The 17,195-nt window shown below is 41.5% G+C and overlaps 3 protein-coding genes across 9 annotated transcripts in view; 1 reads left to right on the top strand and 2 right to left on the bottom strand.

Annotated features, from left to right (window-relative positions):
* wizb (WIZ zinc finger b) overlaps positions 1–2,664 on the bottom strand; it is a 32,631-nt gene extending 29,967 nt beyond the window's left edge. For 3 of the 5 annotated variants that reach the window (XM_082529170.1, XM_082529173.1, XM_082529174.1), the window contains exons 1-4: positions 2,564–2,664; positions 1,850–2,036; positions 1,433–1,634; positions 1,098–1,173 (exon numbers count right to left, since the gene is read on the bottom strand). In XM_082529170.1, the coding sequence (XP_082385296.1) occupies positions 1,098–1,173; positions 1,433–1,634; positions 1,850–1,957 (386 nt within the window). In that variant the 5' untranslated portion in view covers positions 1,958–2,036; positions 2,564–2,664. The other 2 variants (XM_082529171.1, XM_082529172.1) reach the window with 2 other exon arrangements.
* An 85-nt stretch (positions 2,665–2,749) lies between these two features.
* LOC309704164 (trafficking protein particle complex subunit 5-like) lies at positions 2,750–15,354 on the top strand. Of its 3 annotated transcripts, XM_082529178.1 has the most exons (4): positions 2,763–2,845; positions 12,987–13,043; positions 13,805–14,077; positions 14,151–15,354. In XM_082529178.1, the coding sequence occupies exons 3-4, from the start codon at positions 13,808–13,810 to the stop codon at positions 14,445–14,447; spliced, it is 567 nt and encodes a 188-aa protein (XP_082385304.1). In that variant the 5' UTR covers positions 2,763–2,845; positions 12,987–13,043; positions 13,805–13,807; the 3' UTR covers positions 14,448–15,354. The 3 variants fall into 3 exon arrangements, with proteins under 3 accessions (XP_082385305.1, XP_082385304.1, XP_082385306.1); XM_082529179.1 differs by lacking the exon at positions 12,987–13,043 and having other exon boundaries at positions 2,750–2,845; XM_082529180.1 differs by lacking the exons at positions 2,763–2,845; positions 12,987–13,043 and adding an exon at positions 13,070–13,321.
* Positions 2,852–12,938, bottom strand: LOC309704163 (N-acetylmuramoyl-L-alanine amidase-like). The gene is made up of 5 exons (XM_082529177.1): positions 11,850–12,938; positions 10,040–10,867; positions 9,688–9,898; positions 9,318–9,612; positions 2,852–8,095 (listed from the first exon to the last, which is right to left on the bottom strand). The coding sequence occupies exons 1-5, from the start codon at positions 11,914–11,916 to the stop codon at positions 8,081–8,083; spliced, it is 1,416 nt and encodes a 471-aa protein (XP_082385303.1). The 5' UTR covers positions 11,917–12,938; the 3' UTR covers positions 2,852–8,080.
* Positions 15,355–17,195: the final 1,841 nt, after the last annotated feature.

Here is a 17,195-nt window from a genome sequence, read left to right as displayed (position 1 = left end):
TCTTCTGCCCTGATAGCAGCTGGGGGAGGACTATCCTCCGCCTGTGAGCCCTTTGGCACGGGCGAGGTGCCCACGGCAGCACCCGCTGCTTGTTGAGAGTAAGAGCGATACGCGTTTTCAAGTCAAAAAATCGTCATAAATAAGTCTCCAGAAAAAGTCGCCAGATTTGTCGCTAGTCGCTTTTTAGAAAAAAACTCGCTAAAAATAGCGACAAAGTTGCTAAGTTGGCAACACTGGTAGTTAGCTTATAGCATCTGTTCAAATTCAAATAAATTCAGTTCAGTTTTGTTTATATAGCTCCAAATCGCAACAACAGTTACTGCAAGGCACTTATTATTGTAAAGTTAAAACCCTATAATAATACAGAAAACACCAACAAACAGATAACCGCCATTGAGCAAACACTTGTGAAGGACAAACTTTGGAAGGAAAAACTCCCTTTTAACCGGAAGAAATGTCCTGCAGAGGCTCAGGGAGGTGCAGCCATCTGAATAACTCATATTGCACTCAGTACGTTCCCACAAATAATGCAATAAAACACAAAAGCACCTTTATCTTTATACAGACTAAAGTTAGCCATAAACTGAGCTTGGCTTTTAAACGTTTGTGCTTTTATGCTAAGCTAACAGCTGCTCTCGATAACTTTGAGCCACCTCTCAGCTAAAGAGTGTTGCTAATGTTGAACCAGTGTTTTTTTCAAATGTTCCCACTCACTCAGTAAGCAATGAGTTAATGTAAGTAACTGGTATCCAGGCCCACTTTGCCTTATGACCTCAGTATTGCTAAAGTCTTTGCTGCATACCCTTATAGAAAAGAAAAAACCATGAGTGATATATTATAGTTCTTTAAAGGATAACTACTTATTCATGAAAGTTGCCCCTTTTCTCTGTAAATTCTTAAGATATTTATTAAAAGCTAAATATGACTCATGTAAACATTGTGCTGTAAATAAAAAATGTTAAAGGAGCACCTTTCATGACTAAATATATATCTCTTGAAATTAATGGGACTTTTTAGAATATTATATTTCTTTTCTACGTGGGTATTCATTAAAGTCAAATTTCATCACCCTTCGTCCTACACCACCTCCTCCTCACCTTAGTCCAGAAGAAGGAGATCCTGGACTGTGAGCAGCCAGACCGTGAGGGTTAGAAAAGTTCTGTAGCTCCTCCTCTGACGCACGACAGCGCACAAAACAAACAACCACAGAAACATCACTTCACAGCTTCACAGGTAAAATCCACAGTTAAAGAAAGTGCTGGGCAGATTACAGAGAGAGCAAACTGAAAGACTTCTGACTACAGCACACTGGAAAAACATTTAAAACAATAAGGGGACAACAATGATAGGCACATAGGCTCAGTACTAGTTTAGCTTTCCAGCAGAATGCATTGCTACCGTTGTCTTTACATGCGTGCAACAGGTGTGTTACCATCTAGTGTTTCCTTCTCAGAGTCAGAGTCCCAGCTTAAGGAGGAAGGAAAGGCTGAGGATTTGAATCTCCTCTGTGCGCTCCTCCCTTGGTTTGCACTGGACTGGGGGCCCTCACTCTGCTTGGAGCGCTCCTCCCCAGTGAGGCCCCACAAGCATTTGGCAGATATCAGGCCATCTCTCAGATTTGGAGAACATGAAGACTAGAAAGTAGTAACAATAAACAAAGAATTTATTGTTGATGGGGGTGAAAATGGCAGCACTTATGACCACATAAATATATAAATTTTTATATATATATATAAAAATATATATTTTTCAATACACATATACATACATATATATATATATATATATATATATATATATATATATATATATATATATATATATATATATACACACATTGATGCCTTACCTCTAAGGTGCTGTTGAGGAAAGTTGGGGTGACGGGGTTTTGTGCTGAGTCGATGGGTGCGGGCCCATAGCTGGTCCCTGGGGTTAGGGGTTCCCCTTCTGGCTCCATGGTCCCCCCCACCCCCCAGAGAACAGTATGGAGTCCCACTAGTAAACAGCCTGCCTACATCGTGCAGCCTCCTCTCCTTCTGGAAAACATTCACACATGAACTCGCACTGAAGTTTTTCCGTGATGGAAAACTTTCCTGGAGCTAATTGCACGGAGAATGATTTTTAAACCAGCATAAAACACACCATGTATCAGCCTCATTTAATGGCTTAATCTGGAGAATCTGTCGTGGTTCAGCTGTCTTGTGTATTTTCTCTTTAAAAAAAATTTGGCAGCTGCAGCTTTCGGACTGTCTGACCTATTTTCACAATATGTCTGGTTTTAAAGAATGAAACGGAGCGCTCGAATGGTTACATAAATAAGTGGCCTTTATATTCAGGCCCTTGTCCTCACTGCTGCCCCTCTAGAAAAAAAAGACAGGAAAATGCCCGGGCACATCAAGGTGTCCCACGGGTTGGCCTCTGTCGCTTCAGAGGACGTGGCTCTTATCGATCCGGTCGCTGTCAGGTGATTTGGAACAGCAACGCATCCGTGCACGTTGCCTTTGAAACCCAGACGCCCATAAACTGCAGGTTTTTTTAGGGTTTTTTTAGTGCAAATACTCACTGAAATCGGCCTGGTTTGCGGATCGCAGGGAAAGGCTGCCTCTTTAAGCACCGTTCGTCATACTTTGAGGACGGAGCTGAAGCTTTACGCACCGCGACGATGCTTTGACTGCTCCCATGGAGGAACTTGCTCTTTTTAATCGGCGCTCGGGTGTTTTGCAGGGATCCCTTGGAGATGCCAGGCAGAGGACTCCATGTTATTTGGCTTGCAGGCACGCCACGGCTGCGTACGTAAACGTCAGCGGGGAGGGTGACGAGAAGAGTTTCGAGTAACCCACCGGAGGCAAGTTTACTATGTCAAACTTTTACGAGTGCTTCGATCGCAGGCTCATTTCTCTAATTCTGTGCGTATTTATGTGGCGGACACTTTATTCACAGCGATCAAATCATGGTGACTCTGTTTTTTTTCTCGGAGGGAAATGCACGCGTGAGCAGCGTAAGCACGCCACAGTAATAATATTTCTTTAAATGCGTTTTATTTTGTGTAAATAGGTATACTATAAATAAAGGTTATGCGGTATCTGCGTACATTTGTCAACACCTATGTGGCTCGCCATAGTAACGCTGTTGTGAATGACATATTTGCGTATCATAATATGTAATAACACTGTGATAGTAACACCTGAACAATGTTTGTCGGTTACTTTGTGTATCAAAATCCCCCAAATGCTAAACAAAATCAATATATGCCTTTCCGATTGTTATATGTCGTCAACCTGCGCCCCCTGTTGGTCACACCTATCTGTAAATATCCATATCTCGTTGCATGTACCAGAGGTGGGACCAAGTCATTGTTTTGCAAGTCTCAAGTAAGTCTCAAGTCTTTATCCTCAAGTCTCAAGTCAAGTCTCAAGTAATGTCAGGCAAGTCAGAGTCGAGTCTCAAGTCACTGGTGTAAAAGTCCGAGTCAAGTCACAAGTCTGAAACTTTGAATTTCAAGTCCTTTCCAGTCTTAAAAAAAAAAAAACGAAAAAATAATGTTGCAGTTATGCTAAATGTAAATATTAGACCATGTAATTTTAAAATCTGTGTTTTTCTCAACACATGACAAAATAGTGAACTTAGAAAATATACACAAATTGTGAAATTGCACCTCTTTAAAATGCAGCTCAATTAAACCTAGCTCCAAGAATAGTTTTCACCGACAGTTCTGAGATAAGCTGCATGTTATTCTTGGATGCGGTTGTAGGACCAGCTTTAAAATCGCATGACAAAAATATCATACACATTAAAAAAAACTGTATCACCAACGTAGCCTGGACAACATTTGCTAGTTAGATGAAGTCAGCTATCTCATCGTAGCATATTTATATGCATATTTATAATCATACGGTTCTTGGAGTGAGCGCATACGATCATGAAGTTTAGTAACTTCAGGTCACTGCAACAAGCCCAGGTACAGTTTACCGACGGATGGGTAGTAGTAGTAGTGGGTAGTAGTGGGATGGGTAGTAGTGGAAATAATTTCTGGTACCCATCACAGAAATGTAGCAGTGACAATAATACTGTATGCTGTAATCGTACTGGGCAATTAGTGATACAAAAAACCTGTTTTATCCTGTGAATAAAAGTATATGTTTTTGTCAATGTACCATAATAACAGAAGCGAAACGCAATATTGTGTCAGGACAATTCACTATTTATGCACAATAAACACAATAAATAAAGGAGCATAGCGCGACAATTTCTGTTCAGCGCCAGACTTGCTTGTAACCTATATCACCAATTATGTTATGAAAATGACGCATTAACTACAACAGCAGACTGACCTTTGTGTAAATGCTTGGAGCAGACTAACCTGTGAGCTGGAGGGTTCTGGGACGTTATATTTGGTCTTTGAATGGCTGCAATCCAGTTGCCTCTTTGTTACTTCGGAAACATGGCTCGAACAATTTCTCTTCAACGACGTAATCCGATAACAACCGATCTCTTTACTCGTCGGCTTCCCGTGGCTGTCATTCGACCGGCTATTGCAGTTAATAATACAACAGCTTCTTGTGTTTCTTTTTATCGCTGTATAACTGATTTTAATTGAAAGCCTGCGTGCGCTAGTACCGCTTGCCACGAGTTCCCAGAATCCTTTGCGGTTCTACCCGTGAATGACGTCACATTTTCAATCTCTATATAATATGCATGTTAAATTTTATATTTGGGGTAAAATATCAAGTCTTTTCAAGTAAACCGGTTCAAGTCCAATTCAAGTCCCAAGTCATTGGTGTAAAAGTCCAAGTCAAGTCACAAGTCTTAGAACATTTTTTCAAGTCAAGTCTAAAGTCATAAAATTAATGACTCGAGTCTGACTCGAGTCCAAGTCATGTGACTCGAGTCCACACCTCTGGCATATACATGTAAAAAATTGTAAGGCAGGATTTATGTCAGGATAGGGGGCAAACAGAAGGGGGAAAGTGATGATTATGAGTTACTAAATAGTGGAAAAGGGGCATTAAATAAGCTAATGCTTCTTCCTGCTCCTTTTTGAACATGTTATTTATTATGATTATGATCATTATGTTTTGTTTTGTTTCTCTTTGTTCTTGTATTGTTTGAACATTTTCAAAATAAGGCTACAATATGTAACTTTTCAGAAACTGTGGGTCAGTTTCTCCAAATTCTCTGCACGAAATGAACGAAGGTCACTGCTTTGATAAGTTACTTTGCATCTCATGCAAAAACACGTTCCATCAAATTGTTTCCTTCCACAAAACCAATACACACAGCTATGAAAAACTGACATCTTGCTGATGGATTTAAAACACTACCGTCAGAAGTGGTCAGTATAGGCTTCTTGAGGCCATGTTATACACACACACACACACACACACACACACACACACACACACACACACACACACACACACACACACACACACACAGAGAGAGAGAGAGAGAGAGAGAGAAAGCTCTTCAGCTGAACTGACAAAAAAATAAAAAAGCAAATTGCCTGCCACTGTCTGTGTTCCTGCTGCTCCATCTTCTTGCCTAACACCTGGATGAGTCACTTAAGATCCCTTTTGTATTCTGACACATACTGAAATGTTCTTCCGATTGACTTTGCATAAATGCAGAATGAGTAATTGGAAATCTGCATTTTGAAGCCCAGTGTTCCTAGGTGAACAGAGCGTGCTAAATGATGCAATTTGAGTTTGCAAAACTGTGATTTAGAAAGATATTTGAGTAAGACCAACAGAAAAAGGCAATTTGGAATCGTCGATACGTGAGCTCAGTGTTTTCAGCACTGTGTGCATGATTTCATTTGTTAAAATAAGCAAAACTGCTGTAGTTAAACATCAAAGCAAAGGCATACTTTCAAAAAATACATTTTTCTGATTAATTAATATGTACATCACTTAAATGATGCAGCTGGTGAAGGTGTTTTTTAAGTACCTTGTACACTTATAAGCAATTTGGGAATTTCCTCAGTGATATATAACACTGTAATAACCACTGCTAATACATTTTTAGTTAATTACACTTTACTGTACAGAACGGTGTCACTGCTTATTTTGTCATTTTGTAATGAATAATTATATTCTGGTCTGCCAGTCGTTAGTTATGCTATTATTAGTAGTATCTTTGTTACAGGTTTATATATGAGTTATAAACTGTGTTGCGTGTTGCATCATAGATGATATGAGACAATGACATCTGTACACATAACACTTTATACACTGTGTTCTGTGTTTGGTTAATGATTACAAATGTTATTATCTGTTTTGTATATTACTGATCAGTGAGACTGACCTTACTGTAAATTCATTGTGTTTTGATTCAGTGGACAAATTCCAATCTGAACACAACTGCTTTTGTGACTAAACAGGACACAAACTGCAGTCCCCAGTGTTGTAATGTATGGCGGTCCCAGTACCCCTGCCTACTTATACATAGCATATGACAATAATTTCCTGCAAAACAACTGTTACCAGTAAGTAAGCCCTAATATTTATGTTGTTGTTAATGTCAGTTTACCCTTTAGTAATAACGGTTATTATAATGTATTGCCAAAGAAATGATGTAAGTAGTACCTTAAAGTTTCAAATAATTGAAATTTAGTATAGTCAGTGTATCATCTGAAAATGTATAATGAAACAACTGAAAAGTGAAGTACTAAGGTAAAGTACTGTGAAAGTATATAAGCTGAGTAAAGTATTCAGATTTTTTTTTTATGAAAGTAAAGTTTTGTTTCTTTAATTCAGCTTCTATAACACATAGTATATTATTATTGCCAAAATAAAACCCACAAGTATACAGTCATGTGACACACTCCATCTCATGGAAATCAATGCTTCGCTGTATAGTTGAAAAAGCAAAGTCTTGATCGTTTTAGAAACAGAAACAGGATAGATAAAAGTGACAGTCAAAAGAAAGAAACATCAGACAACCTGAAGTATTTCCATGATTCCAGTAAGTATATTTTTTAAAATACCATCATCAGTCAGCTCCACATTCAGGTATTCCAGCCCAGGGTCCTGTTATTGCAAACTTCTTATATAAACTGTTGACATCGCCGGTCTGCCGTCCTTTTTGCTGTTGAAGTGTTTGCTGTTGCCACATCAAGCTCTGAAGAGACCTTCAGCAAAGCATTTGACTTTAATGTGAGTTTAATGAGGCATTTTATTCAGATATCACCACATTATTTCAAATGACTAATTTCACTGTTAAAAAAGAAAAAAAATGGCTTGCCTGGGAAAAAAGAAACAAAAAGGAGTCTTCACAACAACCCCAAAATGTCATCAGAGGACTTCCTCTTGTAAGTGTTGATGTCAAAGTCCATGTTTCTAAAATTCTGTCTGCATGGAAAGCATGCAAAGACGGAGAGAATGGCTTTGTATGCCAAAACTAGCCTGAGGGAAAGGCTCAGATTTCTGGCCAGAGCAAGTTGGTAGAGGCTTTGCATGCTCTCATGTAACATACAGGCAAAGAGGAGAGCAGCTTCTGGTCATTGATTCAATTATGTGAAAAGTCTGAAAGTTAAACCAGAAATGGAAGTTTAAGCAGAAGAGGGATCTTTAGGACACTGGTGAATCCACCGTGGAATGGCTCAAAAAGAAGAAATGGAGGGTTGTGAAATAACCCAAGATCTGAATCCCACTGAAATCTTGTGGGGGATTCGGAATGGGCAGCACATGCAAGAAAAGCCTCAAACATGTTGCAACAGAAGGAATTTCACATGGAGAAGCGGTCAGAAATTTCAAGCAATGTCAGCAGCCAGAGAACACTTATGCAAATCAGCTGTAATACATGACTTCTGCTGATGTCGCGTAGAAGAATATCAAAAACTAACTGAAGAAAAATCTTTCTTAACAACAGTCTCTGTTTCAGGAAGAATTTTTTTTAAAAGCCAGCAGTTTGCATTGGATGTACTTCATCATCATATTAATCGCTCTTCTGATGGAATCCCAAAAAAAGGTACTTACTTAATGCAACGCATGCCACAGAGTGAAAAAGAAATGACAACAAAGCAGCCCATAAAAATAAGTCTAATATTTGTTGTGTGATGTTCTGGTCTATCCCAGCCTCTTTATTTCTGGACATCCTAAGAAAAAGAACAAAAGAAAAGAAAGTAAGTCATATAAGAAGGCCGAAAAGAGTGGAGCATTTGCAGAAATAAAAGTAGGGCTGCAACAGGTCTTTAAAGACTCTGTATTTCACCACATTCATGCTTTCATCAATTATGACCTGTTCCTACAGCCTCGAATCACCCACATAGCATGATACTGCCACCCTATGCTCTGCCATAAAGGCTCGATGAATAAAATGAAACAGTCGACCTTCACTCAGGTTGCACCGTCTTCACAAAGAACTTCTGAAGGTTCCTTCTCTTTGAGTAACCAGGTGGGAGGGGGTTTCTCACCTCCCTGACTAGGAGCTACATCAGGAAAAGTTGCAGATCCAAAAACCTGCGCAATTATTTTAATGCTGCTATTTAAAATCCTTAACTTGAGCTTCACAGCATCACAGTTTTATTACCTACATGCTGCAGAGAGTGTCCTTCCATCTAGACAGAAATTGCATGGTGAGGGTCACCTTCTTTGATTTCTCAAGTGCATTTAACATGATTCAGCCACTGCTACTGACTGCAGTTTGTGAGATTAGATACGGCTCTGCCTGATTTGGCGATGTGCAGTGCGGGAGCTCCTCTGGGGACTACACTTTCTCCGTTCCTGTTCACCTTGTACACCTCAGACGCTTTCCATAACTCTGGGTCATGCCACCTACAGAAAGACTCTGACAGTTCTGCAGTGGTTGGATGTGTCATTGATGGGAAGGCGGAGGAGTAGGAAGCACTAGTGGATTATTTTTGTGGAACGTTCTGGGAGAACTCGTCTACTTCTGAAGGTGAATAAGGCCAGAGAGATTTGATCGACTTCAGATTAAAGAAAAAGTGCTGCGCAGTGATGAGTCACGTTAATGACCCACAATGGCAACAATTTGGAGTATCACATCAGGAATAGTTTTAATATACATGTGGGGAAATAGGCATTTTAACTTATAATGCTCTAAATGCTTACTAAGGCATTATCAGAGGACAATCACTGAGTTAAACAAGCTGCATAGCAACCCATCTAATGTCTGATAACACATTTCATTAGCTGATATATATACAACAACCCCTTAGTAACCCTAGAAGAAAGACTAGATTACCATCAAAGTTTTTTTAGTAGTGATGTAAGGATCTGTCTAAACATTTTCAATTAGTTGGCACATTGTGGTGAAAAACGCCACACACACACACACACTTCAAAATTCCTACATACCCCAAAATGTTTCCAGGTCTTGATCTCACTGTACAGAGCATCTCCTGGGCAAGCGGTGTTCACCATCTGTCTGTGGCCCCTCAGGGTAAAAGTGGGTATGAGTCGCCCGCCAATGATAGCACAGCTTGCCAGCTGGTCTCTCACCAGCTCCATGGCGTGCTGAGAGGGCAGAATGCTGCTGTAGTCTCCAATGAAGGAAACGCCGTAGCCGACAGAGTTGTAGCCGAGGGTGTGGGCTCCTTGCCAGTACCATCCTCGGCCCTCGTAGATGTTCCCGTCGGAGCCCGCAACGAAGCTTTTGGAGAGGACAGAGACTCTTAGACGGTGTGAGCTGGTTGCGAAGATGTCACGTGTGAAAACGTCTACGTACCTGTATCCGATGTCATCCCAGCCTCTGTCCTCCTGATGAAAACGCTGCATGGAGCGCATGTCTGCAGAGCACTGCTCAAAGGTCAGACAGGGCTGGCTGGGCGTGCTAGTGTGGTGGATGAACATGAAGGAGAGAGGCAGCGAGAGGTTGGTGGGTGTTCCTATGTACGGCTTTGCACCCCACATACACCGAGGAACGATGGGTGGGCAATCTGAAACAGATCAGAGTTTGTTACATGTGACGTTATGCTCATATTTTGATGGATCTTCTTAACTTTCTTATGTAATGGTCACAGACCACACTGCTGTTCTAAAACCTTTCACTTGGTCTGTGTTTTAAGTTTTATGCTCACCCATGTACATATGGACAAACTCCTTCATCCCCTCCTTCACCTCTCTCATCAGCACCTTCTTCTCCTTCCTCTCCATATCTGACTGTCCTGTCAGACTCTGCTGCAGCTGTACAGATTTCACCACCTGTCTGGCCAGCAGCAGCGGGACAACCAACTGTCTGAAGTTCTCCCTGCGGCGTCGGCTGATGAGGCGTGGGGCGGTGTCCAGTCCTTTACCCTCCAGCTGGTGGCAGTAGTACTCTGTCAGCAGACTGCTGAGCTTGAGAGGACGTCTGGATTTGTCAGAAACCTCCAACCCCAGCACGACGCCATCCATGCCTCCGTTGACTTGAGCGGTGGTGAGCAGGGAGGGGCTGTCCGAGAGGGTGAACACTTGAGGAGAGCTTAGGTTGTCCCAGCAGCCGTCGGGTCCCAGACGCCGCGTCACAGTTGGACTCTGCCTGAGGGAAAGGCCCAGATCTCTGGCCAGAGCAAGTAGGTAGAGACCTCGAACGCGTCCTCGAGTCTTGGCGAGTAAACCGGCCTCGATGCCCAGGAGGAGCGGTCTGAGGGCAACAGTGGTACCATCAGGACTTAGGACCACCCCTTCCTCTTTGGCGTCTTCTGTCACCCTGTGATGCACAGCTTTTCTAATGTAATCTGAAAGGTTAGCAGCCAGTTCAGGCACTCCAGAGAGATCACTGAAAAGGAAGTACTGAATAAACGGGTCATTGACCTCAGCTGCCCGCCGCAGCCTCTTCAACACAGCTAGCGGCTCTGACCCAGGGTCCTCATCTTCCACCTGCTTTACTGCACTGATGAAGTCTTCCATCCGATATGAAAATGAAGCTGAAGAGAAGAAAAGAAAAATTGTCATTCAAACTAAAGCCCATCATTTCTCCCCCATACAAACCTTCCTTTGTTTCTAAGTTTAAACACAAACTGATTTAACCAAAGGAGATGTGGCGAGGAGAACAGCGGCACTAAAAGACTTTGACTGAAGAAAGGCAAATATTGCCTGCAGTGTTTTTATTATGCTCAACAAGTGGGAAGTAAAGTAGCCAGCCAACTGTTCCAGCAGTTGTCTCGATGATTAAATGAAACCAACAGTTGGAGGAAAAAGCCACAGAAATCTTTTTTCAGCATAATCAGAAGTGACTTTAGGCCAAGCTACAGCTGACATTTCTCCCCCTATCAGGCTGAGAACGATTTTGCCCATTTCTTGGTCTCAGATGTGAAAAAGAAGAGTCAGAAAAAAAGTCTTACACAAAGCCATTTCCAAAAATACTTTTTTTTGTCTTTTCTTTTCTTTTTTTGATTGGTTGGTTGGTTGGTTGGTTGGTTGGTTTTTAGGGCAGATTTTTCTTACTTTAGCAAGAACATGTCAAACCACATCCTGCGTGTGTTACAGCAGCACGGTTCGGTAGGAAAAACCGTCCCGGTGCGACTAAACTGGCCTGCATGCGCCCCAGACCTGTCACCCTCCAAAAAACAAATGAATCACGGTAAAAACCGCAAACATGACAAAGGAGGCCCCAGCCTGTTGGGCAGCTGAAATCTTTATTTTGGCAAGAATGAAAAAAGATTTTGTTATCAAAATGATAAAAGCTGATCGCCTCCTTGGAAATGTATGTTTTCTATTTGCATAAGATTAGAATCGAGTCCTTAAACTGAAAGAAGTTTGGACCGGTAGACACGCAAGTAGAGCGAGGAATTAGTCAACAAGGGAAAGAAAGAAAGAAAGAAAATGAAAGCAAATACAGTTTCTTGATCTGAATACATGCATACAATCGAGCTCATAAAACAGGTGAAAACAGTGAAGCAACCCTACCCTCCACACACGTGCTGACCAACAGCACCAGAAAGACCAGGCTCAGCTTCCAGCAGACTCTGTCCATCTTGAGATGTGAACACCTTCAGCTCCGCACTTCCAATGTGTCTGCCTTAATGGCTCTCTCTTATTTATCACATGTAGTAAAGGGAGTGGTTATGTAACAGTTGTACACGCACACACACAAATACACAGAGTAGATAGGCCTCAGTTTAATCTGTTGGTGTGGCCGTCTGAGCAATGTGGGAAACTGGCACCTGTAATATAAGCAGCACGAAGTGGTTTGTCCTCAGCGGTCAAGGTCTTTCCGTGTACCTCACAGTGATCCACTTGGACATTTTCGAGAATTTCTCAAGTTCTATAATAAATCTCAGTCATCTCGTTTTGCGTGCCGCAGCTTCTGGAAATAACAGCAGACTGCAGAAGAGTGTTCACTACAGTACAAATCACTGGGAGTCCACTGTGAGGCAATACACATGTTCATGTTAGTGTGGAGAAAACACACAGCGCTGGGCTGCAAAACTGTGGAAGTCCCCCCCAAAAATATGAATCACATGTGTTCTCAGCAGCAGCCGCAGAAATGTACAACAAAGATCTTCATGTTCACTGAGGTTTATATGGTGACACGATCATTGCTGGAAATCATGTCACAGTACATGTGCACGCACTGCAGAAAGTCAAGAGAAAAAGTTTCAGACTGGTTTTTGCAACTGTGCCATGATTACAAGAACAGGAAGTGGAGGTCCAAGTGTAAAGTCCAGTGCAGAAAGTCTGGGATGCAGATAATAAAGGTCAGTGATGTAAATAAAAAAGATCTTCTAAAAGCAGAAACGAGAAGGACATGGTGGAGTCAGTAAGACCAGAGTAATTATTTAAAATTAACTGTGCTAATAGTAATATTATTATTATTAATAATGATAATAATAATAGCTGTGAAAAATTAGGTTATGTTTTCGGGGGGAAAGGGAGACGTCAATATGGTTATGGTCGTTAATGCCAGATGAAGATGGCTTGTTTAAAAAAAATATAGGTAAAAAGTAAGGAAAGCAGGGTGCAGTGTGTTGTTGCACTAAAGAGTCCGGCCACTAGATGGCGGTATGCAATTTAACTGTTGGTAATGTTGAGCTGTCAAAGCAGGAAGAAGACGGAGAGGAGGAAGAAAAACTGACCATCAGCTGATTTAGCTCTGACAAGGTGCGTTTATGTTACACAGACGTCCCTGAAAATGAGTAAACCTGCTACAGAATATTATACTCTCTGTGTAAAAGCGTAGCTTTTCATTCCTGCTGTTTTATGTGTAAGATAATCTTTATCGGTAGTGCCGGCTAACAGTTGTAGCGCGATGGCTAACAGCCAGTATTGATCAGCTGTCGTGTCTGTAGAAACTCAGCAGGTCCATTGTGTTTGCAAAAAGCTTGTAACGTGTGTCTGTGTGGTGAAGTCATACCTGGAATTACATTTTTTAATGAGAGGTCTGTGAGTCTGCGGTCACACATTTATTCCCATGTTATTAGTGCCTCCTTTTTGTAAATGTTTAGCATATCAGTATATAAAAGCTAAATTAGCACCCCTGCGGTTCACTAATGTATATTGCCTTTACTGAACATCGCAAATTGTATTCGCATGAAAGGCTAGTCTCTAATATTTGACACAATAAACTTGTTTCACTACTTGAGGGAAAGCACACCAGGCTATGAAAGAGGAGATACTGGAAGCTGGTGATGTGCAACCAAAAAGTAATCAAATGACAGAAGAGCGATAGCACACTACGCTCAAATATAAATGCTAGCAACTTGTGCAAGCGATGTCTGATGGTCTACATAGATTCAACACAAAAGTATAAAGCTTTTGCCAGTTCTCCACTAGCTGTCATGAAAGTGCGCTCCATAATCTTGCCAAAACAAAACGTCTGCATCAGAACATGTAAACCACTGACTGCCATTACTCCCCAACAGAAAATGGACACCCGTTTCACTCGAGGGAAATCCAACATCCTTGAGCGCCCTCTGACCCGACCCAAGACTGAAGTCAGTCTGAGCGCCTTTGCGCTCCTGTTCTCCGAGATGGTACAGTACTGTCAGAGCCGCGTGTACTCCGTGTCGGAGCTGCAGACACGCCTGGCAGATATGGGCCAGAGCGTGGGAGCCAGCATGCTGGATGTGTTGGTGCTGAGGGAGAAGAACGGGAAGAGGGAGACCAAAGTGTTGAACATGCTCCTCTTTGTCAAGGTGAGCAAATGTAATCACACGCATGAGTAACCCTTTTTTATTTTCAAACTCTTAACAGTCATCTTGCTTTTAGGTTAATGTGTGGAAGTCCTTGTTTGGAAAGGAAGCTGACAAGCTGGAGCAGGCCAACGATGATGACAAGACGTACTACATCATAGAGAAAGAGCCGCTTATTAATGCGTACATCTCCGTGCCCAAGGAGAACAGCAGCTTGAACTGCGCCGCCTTCACCGCGGGCATCGTGGAGGCCATCCTCACACACAGTGGCTTTCCCGCAAAGGTCACTGCCCACTGGCACAAAGGCACCACGCTGATGATAAAGTTTAACGAGTCAGTTATAGCCAGGGACAAGGCTTTGGATGGCAGATAAGAAAGATCGGAGGGGGGGAGTTGTTATGTAAATCTGTACAGGATGAGGAGAAATCACGGAGGCCCAGGCTGGTGTTTGTATCTGAAGTGTCTCCTTGTGGTAACTGATGAGACAGGGTGACAATATAAATGGATCACTGTGCTGTACTGAGCCTCATGAGCAGAAAATATGCACCTACATGGTTTCGTGGATCATCTCCTTCCTGTTTTGCCTCCTGATGTGGTTTTATTTTGTAGTTTTTCTTTTGTCACATATTTGCAACAGACAAAAGTTTAAAGCGTAAACATACTGCATAAACTTTCATGCCACAATGGTCACAGGAATGTAAAAAAATTCAACAAAACATTGGGGCTCTATTTGACAGCCCTTTTTACACCATTTTTAAAAATATTTGATTATTATTGTTTTAGTCTACAAGCTGGCTACAGGAGGCCAACAAAGTAGAGTACCCCTGGTTATGATAATATTAAATCATAACCAACAATGAATCACCACATGACTTGTTTTTAGGGACAAAATATTTTAAGGAGACAGGTTCAAGGTTTTCCCTGCAAACCTGAGCTGGATAAGTGGGATCAAGTGGATGTATGAGTCCATGGTTTGTTTTCTATTTCATTCCAGCTCAGCCTCAGCTTTTGTTTTGTTTTGTTTTTAATAATTCATAATCTGGGGCTAGTAATTCTGTGCTAACAACGCAACCACCAGGCTACATCTTACAAATCTATACATTTCTTGGGCCCAGAAATTTTGCGGTGCTAAGCTGAATTGTTTTTCTTTAAACAGCATCTGTGGAAAAGAGGAAGTAGTTTAGTGTTATTTAAAATACATTTTTGTATTTAGTGTCTTGTCATCGAGTCATTATGTAACACAAAGATGTTTACATGTTACAAATAAAAACTGGAAGGTTGTGGTTGTTTTTGATGACATGGCTGCTTTTAAGCAAACAAAAGCTGCTTAGCTTATACTAACACAGACATATTTAAAACATGCGCTGAATATTATAATTTATATTATGTCCAGAGGACCTATTTGTTACACTGAGGGAAATAAATATGGTCATTTCCAGGTCTGACTGTAATGTCTATAGCAATAACTAACATTGGGTTTATTTCATTTTTTTAAATAACAAATCGCAGCACTAGTGAATGTTAGTGTGTGAAGAAAGCTCCCCATTTACATGAACTAATTCAAATCTTCACGATAGATATGATTCAACCCACTGCAGCGCAGAACCTTTAATATCTACAGTGTGTTCTAATTTCTAGTAAAATATTGTGTTCAACGGTATTAAACGCTGCACTGAGGTCTATCAGGACTATGATGGGCTCTGAAACCCGAATGAATCTCTTAAAATAAACCATTCCTCTGCAGATGGTGAGTTAGCTGAATGAGCATTTTACAACTCTGTAGTTTCAGCCTGGGAGCACATCTATGTTCCTAGAGCCCACCAGAAAGCAGGCTTAGGCGTGACTCCTACAACCACACAGCCCTGATGTATCTGACAGAAGCCATAATTAACCTGAAATGGACAGAGACTCATGGGAAATTGTGTTCCAAATAAGCCATGCGGCATTAAATGCTACTGAGGAAAGCTCCGAGTATAGGTTTACAACTCATGCATTTGTGTCCCTTAATAAAAATATGAGAAGTATAAGTAAGAAGAGGAAATTGTGGTTGTTTGATTTAGTTTGGTTCTGGTGTTACCCAATATAACAAAGACATTTTGAATGCGGAAATCAGAAGTTGTGGTTGTGTGACTAGAGCTAGCATCCCTTTTGTTTCAGCCTGTATGCTAAAATAAGCTAACAGTCTGCTGACTGCTTCATATACAGACGAGTGATATCTCTATACAGTGGCTTGCAAAAGTATTCGGCCCCCTTGAACTTTTCCACATTTTGTCACATCACAGCCACAAACATGAGTCAATTTTATTGGGATTCCACGTAAAAGACCAACATAAAGTGGTGTACACGTGAGAAGTGGAACAAAAATCATACATGATTCCGAACATTTTTTTTACAAATAAATAACTGAAAAGTGGGGTGTGTGTAATTATTCAGCCCCCTGAGTCAATACTTTGTAGAACCACCTTTTGCTGCAATTACAGCTGCTAGCCTTTTAGGGTATGTCTCTACCAGCTTTGCACATCTACAGACTGAAATCCTTTCCCATTCTTCTTTGCAAAACAGTTCCAGCTCAGTCAGATTAGATGGACAGCGTTTGTGAACAGCAGTTTTCAGATCTTGCCACAGATTCTCGATTGGATTTAGATCTGGACTTTGACTGGGCCATTCTAACACATGGATATGTTTTGTTTTAAACCATTCCATTGTTGCCCTGGCTTTATGTTTAGGGTCGTCGTGCTGCTGGAAGGTGAACCTCCGCCCCAGTCTCAAGTCTTTTGCAGACTCCAAGAGGTTTTCTTCCAAGATTGCCCTGTATTTGGCTCCATCCATCTTCCCATCAACTCTGACCAGCTTCCCTGTCCCTGCTGAAGAGAAGCACCCCCAGAGCATGATGCTGCCACCACCATATTTGACAGTGGGGATGGTGTGTTCAGAGTGATGTGCAGTGCTAGTTTTCCGCCACACATAGCGTTTTGCATTTTGGCCAAAAAGTTCCATTTTGGTCTCATCTGACCAGAGCACCTTCTTCCACATGTTTGCTGTGTCCCCCACATGGCTTGTGGCAAACTGCAAACGGGACATCTTATGGTTTTCTGTTAACAATGGCTTTCTTCTTGCCACT

The sequence above is a fragment of the Aulonocara stuartgranti genome (assembly GCF_965226115.1).
Source record: "Aulonocara stuartgranti genome assembly, chromosome: 4".
NCBI lineage: Eukaryota > Metazoa > Chordata > Actinopteri > Cichliformes > Cichlidae > Aulonocara > Aulonocara stuartgranti.
Note: the sequence above shows the minus strand (reverse complement) of the source record. Positions and strands in the feature narration are given on the sequence as shown.